The 14911-nt window shown below is 40.5% G+C and overlaps 1 protein-coding gene across 6 annotated transcripts in view; it reads right to left on the reverse strand.

Moving 5' to 3' along the window:
- PNPLA6 (patatin like phospholipase domain containing 6) overlaps positions 1–14911 on the reverse strand; it is a 324399-nt gene that overhangs the window by 214719 nt on the left and 94769 nt on the right. For all 6 annotated transcript variants that reach the window (XM_069231657.1, XM_069231658.1, XM_069231659.1 and 3 more), the window contains 6 exons: positions 14319–14459; positions 13237–13396; positions 10724–10804; positions 9445–9573; positions 8134–8214; positions 4127–4277 (listed from right to left, as the gene is read on the reverse strand). In XM_069231657.1, the coding sequence (XP_069087758.1) occupies positions 4127–4277; positions 8134–8214; positions 9445–9573; positions 10724–10804; positions 13237–13396; positions 14319–14459 (743 nt within the window). The remainder of the gene's footprint in view (positions 1–4126; positions 4278–8133; positions 8215–9444; positions 9574–10723; positions 10805–13236; positions 13397–14318; positions 14460–14911) is intronic.

A 14911-nucleotide genomic window follows, 5' to 3' on the forward strand; every position in this document is an offset into this window, starting at 1 on the left:
CAAAAAAAGCCCCTTAGGACTTTTCTTTCAGTTTTGCAACAAATTGCCTCTGGTGCATCCCTTCCAAAATATTTCTAAAAATCATAGTACCCAATAATGCTTTTAATATCAAAGAACACATGTGATCAAGAAGAAAGTAAAATCATAGATTTATTAGGTTACTTAATGCAGCAACTCAAGTACCAAAACTGTCATTACACACTGAATCATGGACTGTGTCTAGCAAACAGAGTTCTGAAGGGACATACCAAAGAAGAGAAAAGGATGGTGAGGAAAAAGAAAGATGGAGGTGGAAATGAGGGTGGCATAAAATAAAAACTACAAAGCACGCTGTATGAAATGTTTACTAAACTACCCAACTTTAAAAAAAAGCTGTCTGGCTGCAAGGCAGTATCAGTAAGGTGCTTGCTCTCCTCATAGTAAATCATTATTGTGGCAACAGTGCAGCTTGACCTTTCATTCTTTTCAGATTCTCATGTGGCTGAGCTTTTGAGCGGATAGTGTGATTGTGCTGCTCTCTGTACCTTTTTAGGAGGGAATTGGCCTCAACTGGTTAAGCTTCTTATTGTAGAACAACTCTTCCGTGCATAACTTCATGTGGTGGTGCTGGATTTTTAGTTTTTCAAATTCATCTACATCTTGCTTCATAGGTGTTATTCAAAGTAAAAGACAACATTCTGATATTACACTGGCAATGTGACCATATTGCAAGGTTGCGATGACGAGAGACTTTTGTGTCTGTAAAATGGCCTTTCTGTCTTTGCAACCAGTTACCCCATGTGGCTACTTTATAACTAGCAACGCACGTTCCTCTGGGTAGTGAGCAAACCCCAACATAAATTACACATTTTGTTTTACAATACATCAGTGAGTATTTGTGTGGAGGGAATCCACCCTGACATAGTATCAAAAATAGTCCAGCTATGATACTCTGGATGCAGAACCAGCACTAAGAACTAACATAAAAACCAAGTGATTACACTCAAGTATATAAAATGAAACTGGTTTTCTTTTGAAAACACTGAGCTAGGGAGTCTGGGCTCTGACTGAGCTGGATCAGTCAACCAGGAGTAATTGCAAAGCCGTCTTTCCATCAAGGGGAGTAGTAAAAAATAAATACATAAAAATGTGTGATCTACTCTACTTTCTGGCTCCAAGATAAACGGTTTCTGTCTCTGCCTAAGATGTCCATGATCCTAATAAACTTAGTGTACTACCTTAGAAGCATAAGTTTGGAATTCACGAGGCTATTATCCAACCAATCAAATTTAGCTGGTGCGTCATTTGACAGTCATTTGGAATCATATGTATGCACTTTGCCTCGCTTTTTCCTGCTAGCCTAGCTTAATCCGAAGTGTTCTGTCAAAAAATCATAATTAGTAGATTTCAAAGGGAACACTATGGCTTTGAACCCACCTCCTTCCTCTTGGGTTATGCAGCAGACCATGTTCCGTCAGAAGACACACTGTCCTCCTATTAATATGGACAAAATGCCAGATGGCCATGACTTTTAATAATGGTCCCCTGCCATACACAACTCATGGTAGCCTGATGCTGCTTTCTGTAATGGTTCTGCTGTTGCATTGTTTTGTTGCCTTCTATGCAGTAAACCTAGTGATAACTGGGGTCCACTGCGGGGCTACCTTGAGCACCTGGTTCATCCAGTCACTTAATGTTGGCTAGAATGGGTTGTTGCGGTAATGGTCTAAAATCTTCATTTCCAATACCCTGTCTCAGGAGATATTGCTTCTAAGATGTATGTGAGTGTTTTATGCTTGGTTCCCTACTGATCTTTGTCACAGTGCATTGACAATATATATATGAAACTAAATTGCACCTTTTTGTATAATTAATAAATTAAATAAAGTTTATAATAAAAAGGAAGCAATGTGTATATCCCTTCAGTAATCAGCGTACGTTAAGGAAGTTGCTAGGTTTCCCAGATTCCTGACTACTGACCACTCCTGACTCAAAGAGCCTTCTTTAGCTTGTGGATGAAATGATTAGCTGGCCCATTGGTTAAATGGTTGCCATGAAGCAAGAAAATAATGCCTAATTTCATAAATACATATTTTAAGCCTATTAAAATTACACAATGGCTAGCGACCAACTGCTGGGTCACAATAACAGTGGTGATGAGTTGGTGGAGTCTGAGAGCTGTAGTTTTTTATTTGTATGAGTTAATTTGAACTTTGTATACTTTGAAAATTTTTAAGCAAGTTGTATTAAGTATCAGATATGAAGGATGGTCTTAGTTCCACCAAGAGTATGTGCATGCGGTGCCACCCAGATAGCAAAGCACCAATTGCAGCTCCTCTCTACTGTCTGCCACTAGCTCTTCAGTTCATCTGGAATAGTATTAGTTAATGGGCTATGCCCCAAACTGCATGTACCTACAGTGCTTCAAACAAGTTATGCTAATGCGTCCCCATGCAGTTTTTCACAAGACTTGGGAAACCAATGTCCATGTTTGTGAGACAGGAAGAGACATGCTTTCTGTGTAGTTAGGTGACTGCCAAATTACTATCAACTGCACTTTGCTACAAAGAATGAACATATGAAAACGTACTGAAAGTATGCAGGTTGTTTACCCTAACCATTTCCAGGAGGGGTGGGGGTATTCCCCTCATTATCACATAGCACCACTTTCCTTAAAAGAAGAGTATACAAGGGAGAGGCAGTGGCACCATAGTATGGTTGACGTGGGGTCAGTGACAGCGAACATTCTGAAACTTTAAGGAAAGAAGCCTAGAAAATCAAATGCTGCACTACAGGAAGGCACACCTCCTATTTAGAAGAATGAGACTCTGTTGCAAAAAAATCTATTAGCAGCAGAGACACATCATATGTAGACAGACAAGTTAATGGGACAGGAACGCTAACCGCCACCTGAAAACAGAAACCAGGAATGGCTTTCATGGAGAAAGAGGTGTACCAGTCCAACAGTATGACAAAATAAAAATACAGGGGAGAGATGGGGAGCAGTAATCCACTCAGAACAGTGCAAAAGGATGAGGGGGATCGTGTGAAATTCAGCGCAGAAAATTAAATTCATTGGCTAGTAATGTGCAACTGTGAATTAACAACCACTATAAATAACAACACCCTATTAATGACTGTTTTGAATAAATCAGGAACCTCTCCTTTGCCTCTGCCAACATGCCAATCTTTTGGAATGTTCTGATACAGCAGCACAGACTTTGTTTTTTATTTTGAGTTATCAATTTCTCCCTGGAGTTTTGTTTAGCTCAACAGAGTACAGTTCTTTACTCAAGTGTGACCCACACTGTTAACCTGTACGTCTAATTAGTCAATTCCACTTGTTGTCAAGAAGTTGTCTAGAATAGTGGTTCTTAACCGGTGGTCCGAGGATGCCTGGGGGTCAGCAAGGCCTACTCAAAGAGCCCATGGCTGCATTAGAAACGTAAGTTATATTAAAATTAATACATAAAAATGAATAAAGTATTTACGAATTAAGATGCAAAATGGAAAATGTGAAGAGTTTCTATATTTATGAATTAAACAAAATATTTCACCATTTTAATATTTGTTTGGTGTACACTTGCTTTTGTATTATTGTTTTGAGGTTCAAATCATAGAAATTACTTAGGCCGGAGGCTTCCAACTTTCCATGATGATGCAGTGGGATTCCCAGATTTCACCAATGTTTTAGTGGAAGTCCACAGAAGTCAAAAGGTTAAGAACCACTGGTCTACATGTAAAGCCTTTTAACATTCTGTGTCACCAGTCCAATTTTACTTTATGTCTAGTTTTGCAGAAACCATAAGAAAGCTGCCTCCTAGCTGCAACACTAAGGAATTGGCCAACTGAATCACTCACAGGCAGGCATCCAATTTGCCTAGCAATTAACTTGAGAGTTGAAGCATCAACTGATCATACAAAAGGGTGCCAAAAGATGACAATGTGTTACAGGGCATTAGGATTGCACATATGTTGTTCTCCAAGTCATCCATAAAGTTCACTGGAATGTACAAAGCACTTGGAACTCTCCTAGTAAATATGGGTCAAGATTATTCCTGCTGGACATGGGCTGATAACTGGACAGACATGCTGCCACTGATATCAAGGATATCCGATATTATCACTAACTTAATTCCATCCTTACCCATCTCTTTGCTGGTGGAGTCAGTCTGTCTCCCCGAGGTCTCTCGTTGGTCGTCTGTTGAGGAGACACTCACAACGCGCTTAGGGTGGCGGACGGGGCTCGTTCGGCTTGGGTGGCTGGTCTGAGGAAACTGACGCAGGGACTGCATTTCCTGCCATTGACACAGAAGGAGCAATGAATATCACGTTCAATGTTACATACCCGACTAGGAACAAGAAAACTCACGAGAAAACTGAACTGCTCCAACAGCGATAAGGAAGGAGAAAACTTAGACTTCAATTCCCACCCAGATATGGAAAGACGTGTGCAGAACATTTAATACACTCATGCACTGCATCTAACATGAAACAAGACACAGAAATGACCAGGCACCCAGGGGAGTACACATACACCGTAAAGATGTATATCACAGCATTTACAACATCACTTGTTATGTTAACATTTTATAAAGCGCTTTGTTACTCTATTCGGGGTTTTCCCAAGCTAGGGATTCATACACCATTAAAGACTGGGACTGCAGAACTCTATTCTACATCTGCCTGAAAAGCCACATCTTTAACATTTACGTATGGCGGGTTGGGAGCCTTCCTCTCTTAGATCAAGAGGAAGAGTATTCCACAGTTTGGAAGCCAGGAAACTAAAGGAGCGACCTCTCAAGCGTGCCTTTTTCACTTTAGGGACTATCGTTAGCACCGGATCAGAAGATCCGAGGCTTCTGCTAGGGCAAGAGGCCTTAATCATAGAGTGCAAATAGCGGGTGCCACTTAATCAGAGAGTGTAAACACCGGGGATCTCTTCCCTACCTGATAACAAGAGACCAACACTCAACAAAACAGATTAAAAAATACCCTGAACACACATCAAAAACAGCTCATCTATTCCACATATTTGGCAGTCAACAAGCCCAAAACAGCATACACAGAGCTGTGCTTAAGAGCGCAGAGACATGCAGATGTGTCTGATACTAGAAATTGGTTGGGCCCAACAGTACCTTCCACTAGATAACAGGCCAGATCCAATGGAAAACATCTGAAGGAACACCGAGCACATATAAAACACATACAGATATTTCACAGTTTGTTATCTTCAGGTTGAGAAGGCACCAGCTATAATAACAATCACAACTTCCAACATAACACTTTAGTCAAAATAGCAGACATACATCCAGTACAGCTTAGAGGCACCTTATATTTGAACCTCAGTAAGCTCACAATAGCACTCTCAGCTTCATGAATCAGTAGACTAGGGAACGACAACACATCATAAACTAAATCTCCACCCATCCAACAGCCTTCAGTTAACTAGCTGAAAGGGGTACTCTGGACACTAACAAAGTACTGAAGTCTCGGTTACCTCATGCACCCAACTCGAGCCAGGGAATGCATACATAAATTCTCCAGATGGCCTGTACACAAATTGGTAACAATCTCCAGCTCCTCAGACCAACCAGCACCACAATTAAATATGCACATGACATACTGACCACACCCACAATAAAGATAATCTTAACATACAGAAAACAGACTTTGATCTTTGACTGAATAAGGGGTGGATGCTACCAAAGCTGAGAGAATAAGAAAGCTATAGTAAGGGCTATATAGCCGTACACAAATTTCTGTTACTATAAGATAAACCATGACATAACACCTCCTGGTCCAGAAAAACATACTTCCTGTCTTCTAGAAAATCCATTTAAGTTGAACAGAAAAGTGTCTGTGGGATTGTTTGCTGTGCTATGCTTCTGCTACTTGAATGTACTATTACATGTCAAGATTTTTTGACTGCTCATTAGACTGTGAATTACTTGCTTGTGTATGTTTGGAAATGTAGTAAAAACAATGAATAACAAAAAAGAAAGACCAGCGAAGTGTCTCAAACTACACATCCTAGTTCACCCAGTGACAATTTGGTGAAGCAGCCTGCAATGGGTGTAAATGAGGTGAAATAGCCTGAAATGAGTGCATCAAGTTCAAGCAGTCATCCAGTATGATGAAAAGGAAGCAGTCTGTAAAGGGATGCAAACGAGGGGAAGGAATCTGCAAAGGAGTGTAAATGAGGGGAAACAGTCTACAAAAGGTTGCAGGTGAGGGAAAGCAGTATGCAAAGGGGAAAATGAGTTGAATCTGTCTGCAAATGGGTGCAAGGGAGGAGACAGCAGTCTGAAAAGGCGTGGAGACGATGGAAAGCTTCCTTTCAAGGGGTTAAAATGAAGGAAAGGAGTCTGCTAAGAAGAAAAAGCAGGAAAGCGATCAGTAAATTAATGCAAATGAGGTAAAGCAGTCTGCAATTGAAAAGAAAAGGATGAAACCCTGCTTGCAAAGGTGTGCAAATGAGGTGAGGCAGCCTGCAATGGAGTGAAAAAATAAGACAAGCAATCTTCAAAGGGATGCAGATGAGGTGAAGCAGCCTGCAATGATGTGCAAACGATGTGAAGCAGTCTGATAAAGGTTACTAACGAGTGGATTCTGCCAAGCGGGCACTAAAGATGGGACATAGTCTGTCAAATGGTGAAAAACATGGAGAAGCAGTCTGCAAGGGGTGAAGGAGACTGAAGGCAAGACAATTGAGGTAAAAACAACATTTCTTTCATAGGAGGAACAGATAGAGAGCAACTGCCAAGCATATGTAAAGGTCATGTCCAGTACATAACTACAGAAAGTCAGAAAATACAGTATTACTAAGCAAGGGCACTGCGTGAGACCATGAAATAGGGACAAAAGTAGAAAGGAAACTGTAAGCCCAGGTGGAGCTGGTAGTGTTCAAATACACTGAAATTGGACTTGACTATACTTTATAATTGAATTGAATACAAATGGTTAGGATGGATGAATGTCTGGGGTTCTGGCCAAGGGGGAGCGAGGTCTGCACGCAGAACCCTGTTAACACAATCACAGCATGCCTCAGAGACCTAAAAACAGAAGGTACAGATCCTGTCTAAAAGTTATGACCATGTACCACATTATAGTACACATATTCGAGAGTCTTAAGGAGTAAGAGCCCATCTAGCCAAGTACAAACAAACCAGTACAGTAAGTCATGGGTTTCCTCTCTCTGAGTCAAGTTATATGGTGAGAGACCAACTACTGGCCATACAACACCTGCTCTATTCTACCAGGTATAGCAGCCTATGTAACAAACACTTCCCATCCCTTATTTCCTCAAAGATGTTAGAGTAGTGTCTAGCACAGTCTTTTTTTAGGTAGGGATGCATCTGGAGTCTAACCTAATGCTAGGTGAATCCCCTCTGCACTTAAAGTAAAGAAGTTCCACAATCTATGATACAAAATCAACACACACGACTGAAGCGAAGATACAAATAACTTTTCTGAAGTATGCCTTTATATTGTCCATAAGGACAGGCAGGAAATGTATTGGCATGTGGTACTCTTAGCCAGAATATTGTCACAATAATTGTTACAAAGGTTTCTGATCTCCTTCGATCCAGTAGCTGTGCATTTCAACCTGTGGAAATAACATGCCTTGCAGTGTTCTTGCACCAGCAGAGGAAGGCAGTACCTGAGAGTGTTCGAAGTACATTATTTATTTGGGGATTTAAGAATGCACAACCTGGACATGCAGGATAAAATGTGGCATTGAGAAACTATTAAGAAAGGAAGAAGAGGAAGCAATCACATGGGCTGGCTGAAGTGGATGAAATATGTTGTGGAATTTTCTCAAGTCTCGAAATTGTTAAATATAAATAAGTCATCAGTATGATTTCTCACATTTATTTAGTATAGTGATATATGCACAAGATTTATGACTTGAGTAAAGCCTTTGCAACAAGAAGTAATAGAATAAAACAATGAAGCATTTGCCAAGTCTAGCAGTTGAGGCAGAGAAGGGATGCAAGCTAGTGTGAATGAAGAAGGACATACAGCAAAACAAGAAAATAAAGAATGCACTTGAATCCATCTTAGACAATCTCGAGGGGTATGTGGCCTTCATGACCTAATGTCCTCAGTGACATGGCTACAAGTGATGCAGAAATGAGACGTGAAACTCACTGGACTGAACAGCTCGTTAGTGAGGCCAAGGTAGTTGTGCAGGGCCAGGAATGTCACTCGCTGCAACCGCACCATAATGATCTGAAAAAAACAAGACAAATTGGAATGGAGTAATGGACCAAGAACAAGATACAAAAGGCAAGGAAAGGGTTCTTTTTGCTCTGCTTATCTCACTTGTTGATTTCTAGACTCAAGAGGCACCTCAAAACACTTGTTGAAAGTGTAGCACAGTTACACTCTACGGAAACCAGATTTCTGCACACATTAGTAAAAGTACTGTTACAAGGTAATGAGTAAAAAGCCTTCTTGTTAAATATTTCTAACACCTATCCACGAGTTCATAGTAATACATGTTTGAAAATAACATAGGAAAAAAAGTAAAGACACAGATATACTTCAAGGGCTTTACAGGGGAGGACACTTGGTTTGTATTAAGTAGGCAGCCTTTCTCATTTATTATGTGTATGGAAAATGTCCCTTTTCTACGAAGATTCATTTCTAGAGGAAACTGCACATTGGGAAGGAGATAACATGAGACCCTTTGAGAGCCAGGGATCAGAAATCTCCATACACTCTGAGCAATGGATAAACCCGAACTACCAAAGCATCTATTTCAAAGGGTCCCATCAACAAGAGATTACAATTCTGCTTCCTGATGGTCTTTGGTTTGAGCAGATCCACCAAAATGTATGGGGATACATTCTGTATCTGTCCCTGATAATAAACTAAGCATCTTCTGTTAACTACTTCTAAGACCTTAGAACCATTTTTTACATCCCGCTAAGGTTCATGTCACAGGGTACATTCTCTGCCACGCTCCTATTCCACGACTCCCAGTGCTTACATATGCTGGAAGAACCTGGACATCTGCATTAACAGATCATGTGAACTTTAAAGTACTCTCTCCATTAGAAAACCAAGGAAACCTAAACAGTAATATGAGGATAATTCCATTCTATAGCTTGGTTTATCAATCTGACTTAGATTAAAAACACTCAGTGCCTTTTAACAGGACCCAATGAACTCAGAGTTTAAGTGTGTGATTAATAACTTTGATAAAAATGTTTAATGATGCAACTTCATGCTCAATAAAAGAGAATAGCAATCCAAGTTAGAACATTCAAGCTAAGTAAATGGGAAATGTAATCAAAGTCAGAAATAATACACATTCACTTAATGCAATTACTACTAGTAAATCATTTGCCATGCAAGTCTAAATAGATGACTAGAGCCGAGAACGTATGTTGTGACACTCTACACAATTTAGTCATAGGGACAGCTTGTATTATTTTGTAGAAAAGTTCCACTCACCTGGACAACGCGCACAAGGCTCTCTGGATACTTTTCAAAGATGGCTGAGAAAGCTTCCACTGGTAACCGCAGGACGGTCGATACTTCTGCAGCTCGAGCAGTCACTGTCCTGTAAGGCCTCTGGTGCCCCTGTGCATGAAAACAACAAAGGATGAAGAGGACTGGGGCATCATATTCAAGAACTGTATCACTATACAATCTTGGACTCTGCAACTTGGCGAACTAAGTAGCTAGGCGTATAAAGCTCACAAGAAAGAGAACAAAAAAATGGGCCCAGCCTTGATGCTACATGGTGTGCAAAGATGATGGATGCACCCAGCAGCTCATGTAAGTGTCCTTTTACTAGGGCCCTGTGCTATGTTCCCAGGTGAAATAAACAAACCTAAAGTCCCTTTTGCCAGGCCTTTGTTACAGTAAATCCCTTGCAATCCAATCACTAGTGCTGCCTTGTCCCCACCCTCTAAGCATCAACTATTCACTTATGCAATGCACAAAGGCAGGCGCCATGCCCTCTCATTCTCTTGTTTGCTGAAGCACCAAAAGCAATTCAAAGCATGTCTGTTATATGTAAGCTCTACCAGACACTGCAGCAAAATCACTACTCAGAGCTAGGGACTCATCAGAACATGGACTAAAAACCGGCCGAGAGGTCAACCGACGGCCTGGGGTTAGTATTACCATTAACTACTAAATGCCTGCTAACTCAAGCTTTTGACAACCACACAAGGAATGAAAGTGGAATGTTCAGTCAAGGCATTAATGCAGTATAGAGGCACCGGGTTTGTACCGAGAACCAAGCTTTCAGTTTTAAAGTGATAGGTTTCCAAATCAGTGTCAAGATTTAATGAAGTTTTTGAATGTAGAGCGAACGCACTGGAATAATCATGGTGTTGTGTAAATGCCATTACGCCTCAGCAATTGGTACTTTCTAGTCTGGAGACTCTTAAAAACTGACATTCTAAACTGCCACAGCTATGATCCCTGTGCCCAGAGAGTAAACCATCAAACATGCTGTGTGCAGAATAAAGAATCTGCTGCACATACGTCCACATCAGTTCAAGCATTCCATCCATCACTTTTTTGTTTTTCTCAGCTTTAGTGCTTTGCATAGCTTTTGGCTAGTTACAGCAAGTATAGTTGCAGCGCCACTGAGTGCTGATGCAGGACAAGCACGATCAGGTGAGCTACTGAAAAGACAATGGGTGGAGGGCCACATCTGCACATGTCAACGGCCTATCATAAGTCGTCTGTAAATCAAAGTATCAATCAAATCCCTTACTGTGATCACGTCCAGGATACTGAGCAAACTGTGGACGCTGTTCCCAGGGTACACCTCCTTTACCACTGCTTCCTTCCCGTCCTAGTGGAGAGAGAAGATGTAAGATAAGGCTAGACACTCTGATTGAAAAAGCCATCCGTTTCCATTGTATTGATGAGAAGCAAAATAACAGTTAAGAAAAAGACTTTTCATGTGGAAAGAATTTCTCATTTTATAACTCGAACCGCACAGCTGTTGGACATTTCTTGCCACCGAATGTATTTTCAGTTTACCACAGATATGAAGATATTTGTAAAAATGTATTGCACTTTCTAAGTCTATTCACTCCACTCACTCATGTTTTTGTATTGTACGGAGTGAAGATACTGTGTGGGTACATTGAGAGCGGTGGCTCTAATGCTCTCAAGAAGAAAAGAAAGATATAAGTAACAAATCATGCTTAATGTACTGCTGTATTACAGTAGCAGCATGTGTAACAGTGTCAGCTCATTTGAGTGAGGCAGTTGAAAAAAACAAAAAACGCACACGCAAAAAAAAGGATTTCATTACACAGGAAGAGTGTGAGTCATTACTATTTCAGATTTGTCCAGTTAGACTTTGTCAGCAGTGCATAGACCTATGTAATACGACTAGGCCTGGCAAGTTGAATGTAAGTGTTTGTAGGGATGTAAAGTTAATAATATGAATTTTGGATCACATTTTTTTAATTGATCTGAAAAGCTATTCTTTTTTGTTTATGCTGGTTGAAGTAGTTTGCTTACAAACACTTAATTCAATACATCGTTTTTTTTTTTTTTTTTTTTTTTTTTGTTTTTTTTTAAATCAAAAATGGTATGGGACTAAATGCATGACTATTCTAAATCCAGCCTTAAAACATTTGAGGCTATGTGCTTGCTAGTGACCCCATACTTAACATACATAATAAAGTATTGCATTTTTAAAGAAGTTTGGCTAAATATATTAGCATTTCTATTACAGCCTTCGTTGTCACATATCGTTACAGATTTTAGGCACAGAAGCTTTTAAATCATAGTGCATCTAATAATTAATACTGCAGAATTAATTTTTAAACTGGACCACATGCTTTTTCTTTTTAAAATAATGTCTTATTTATTCTGTTTTATTATACAAGCAAAAAACAATGACATCAATACAACCCCCACATTCAAACTTCCATAATCCCCTATATTAGATATAAAAGAAAATTACTCAACCCATTTATCTCGTTTTTATTAAAGCTACATTAACACAAAGTATTCAAAATAAGAGAGAGAAAGGGGTACTTTGGAAAGGAACTATATGGACTGAATCAAATAACGTAGTACGAAGCATATGACAGTCCATACAATTATTTTTTCAAATCAGTTGAATACTTTCTGTATCACACTTGCAAAAATAAAATGTCAGGCACTCAAACACTCCTACAGTAACATATGAGGCATGCCAGCTAAGACTATTTTGAGTTGGTCCCATGCACAATTGAGGCGACACTTTCCCTTTAGCAGAGAAGGAGTGGGATTGCAACAAATTGGGGACAGAAAAGAATATCTGTCATTGTGCTTCACCCTAACAATGTGACAGACTAATGGAGCTCTGCTTCAGGAAGTGAAGATCTGCTTGTCAACATGGACGTCAGCAGCCAAGGCAAAAGGCCAATGGAGGTCTACTTTAGGACGTGGAGTTTCACTGATGAACATGTACAGAATCTGGGTAACCCATACCCTTCAAGACCCTCTTTCCTGAAGTCTATGAGTAATGTTTGGATGAGCCATCAAAACATTACTATGGTGGTGGTGTTCCCACGCACAGAAAGAGAATTTGCCTGAATCATAGAAAACAAACAAGCACCCTAAGAGCAGTCCCCTACACAATAAGAACACACAAGGAAGACTGTTTCACTCCCATTGATAAAACACATCTTGAAAATAGTGATTGCTGTCTGTAGATATGGTCCTCCTGCCCTGGGTAGCCTTGAAATATGGTGTGTCACAGCCAATAATGGTTTCAGAGTTTCAGAAAAGAGGTGGGACTATATATATATATATTTCCAATCTCTGCAACCAACCATATTCTGCAATACCCTTTCACTTGTTATTGGCACTGGCAGACTTGAGCAGTACCCCATAGTATCATTGCCTTGTAACAGGTTCATGAACATGAATTCCCCAACTTCCCCTGAGGCCCTTTTCTTTTGTGTATGATATTGCTCTGCTATACCCTCACTTGCCTCCTGTGAACCTGGCGCTGTTTTACATGTTCTTGTTTGTAGTCCTTCTCCCTTGCTCCAAGAGGCTATTCGGCCCTCGCACATAACTTTGGCTGCATCCCTTCTCACCTGTTGCTCGAACTTCCTCTAGCCTTGCACTTATCTTGCAGTTGATCCTCTCTATCACATATGTTACCTGAACCACGACCTACCAGCTTTGGTCCTCCTTATATCTGTTCTTTCACATGCTCCTGGCTTTGCCACCACTTTGCCCTATCACTTGGCTTTTTTTCCGCATGCATCTCACCTGCTCAGTCAGAAGGAGCTCCAGTTTGCCTTCCTGAACCACATAGATACTGCTGTCAGGTTGACCTGGCCGGAAAACATATTCACCCTGCTGAAACTGCTGGAAGATCATGTGTTTGCAAAGTTCCAGGAACAAGGGCTTCTCAAAGTGCCCCAGGACCCTGCATGGAAGAGCAACAGCAGATTAGAAAAAAGCACAAAATATCCACTCCTCGCCTCATTTGTAGACTACGCAAGCTACACCAAAGTTGGTAAAGACCTACAATACAATAAAGACACTAGTGCTCACTGGCGATATGAGCTATTGGAAAATGGGGATGAGAACAAACGTAGGAGACTATGGAACTGCTAAAGGATGAACATCTTATGGTGTGAGGAAAACAGCATCTCATCTGCAGAGCGCAGTGTGCTGGGTACAGTCACAGATGGGGGTTATCTAGAAACTGAAATAAAGTGGCTTCAAAAAACTTACAAAATAATCTGTTTCAAAAGAAGAAGGCAAGGTACTTCTCCTGTTAGAACATTGTGCCAACCAATCATATTTTAGATGGATGGCCACAGTTTAAGGCATTAACAAAGGCCTCAATGCTCCACTTCTAAAAATGACTGCACATATGACAACTTTCAGTCAGGATTCGAAAGAGAAGCCCTAGGAAACTTTTCAAACCTTTTAAATTCTTTCTGAGGGTGTTTCATGCTTTAAATATGGAAGGAGTTAGCACCCCATGTACTTAACCTTCCTCCCTCCACCAATACAAACAGAATTCAACTGGGACCCGATGGATAACGTTTCAGGGTTCCCTGGTGGTCTACACTAGGTAGTTCTGGTTGACCAAACCATCTTAGGTCTTTAGTGGATTCAGCTGATGACCAGAGGCACAGGGGACTTACGATGTAGGACCCTGCAGAAGAGCATCTAGCCCTTAGTGAATGCTCCTCTGAGATCTACTGGGTTATCTCTTGCATGCCCCTCCCCCATCCCTGGGCACAGAGAACCTGCCTTATATGGTTCTACTGAGTTATACCTCGACACATGCTATGCTGGGATTGATTTGGGCACATTTGAGGAACAGAAGGGCTCACCGGACATTCTTCAACATATACAGGACCTCCGAGGGCAGATGGGAGTTTGCCACGTCAAACTCTGTGAGGTCTGCCTCCAGCACAGAGGGGGGAGGTTCCTTCTGCTGCAGTGTTGGTACCTCCTTCTTAATCCTCAGAATTCTGAAAGAAATATTAGGTTGAAAATGAAATCTAAGATGCACAGGAATTCGTATTTTGCAGTGGAGTGGTCAAGGTGTTGCATGCGTTATTCTCAATTAGCGCTTTAAGATACAGTGTGCATTAAGGTTCTTCTGTAAAGGGTCTTTAAAAGGTTTTGGTATTTGTGTGAAACGGCTTCTTCCAAGTATGTAATATGGCTCTCTAGTGTAAGTACTTTTAACTGGAGCATCAAAAGATTTCTCTCTGCAGTGAGAATCCACATAACCAAAGGAAATCCCTTCCTTTTCAAAACAAATCAGTTTTTATTATACTCGCGAAAATGAAATAAATTATCTGAATTTATAATCAAAATTAATTCAGCTCTTGGTTTAGTTATGAATGCTACACGTCGCTACACGTTTTCAATGTGGTTGGAACAAAAAGTCCCTCCCTTAAGAGAAAAATATTACATG

Source organism: Pleurodeles waltl, chromosome 4_2, assembly GCF_031143425.1.
Source record: "Pleurodeles waltl isolate 20211129_DDA chromosome 4_2, aPleWal1.hap1.20221129, whole genome shotgun sequence".
Classification (NCBI taxonomy): domain Eukaryota; kingdom Metazoa; phylum Chordata; class Amphibia; order Caudata; family Salamandridae; genus Pleurodeles; species Pleurodeles waltl.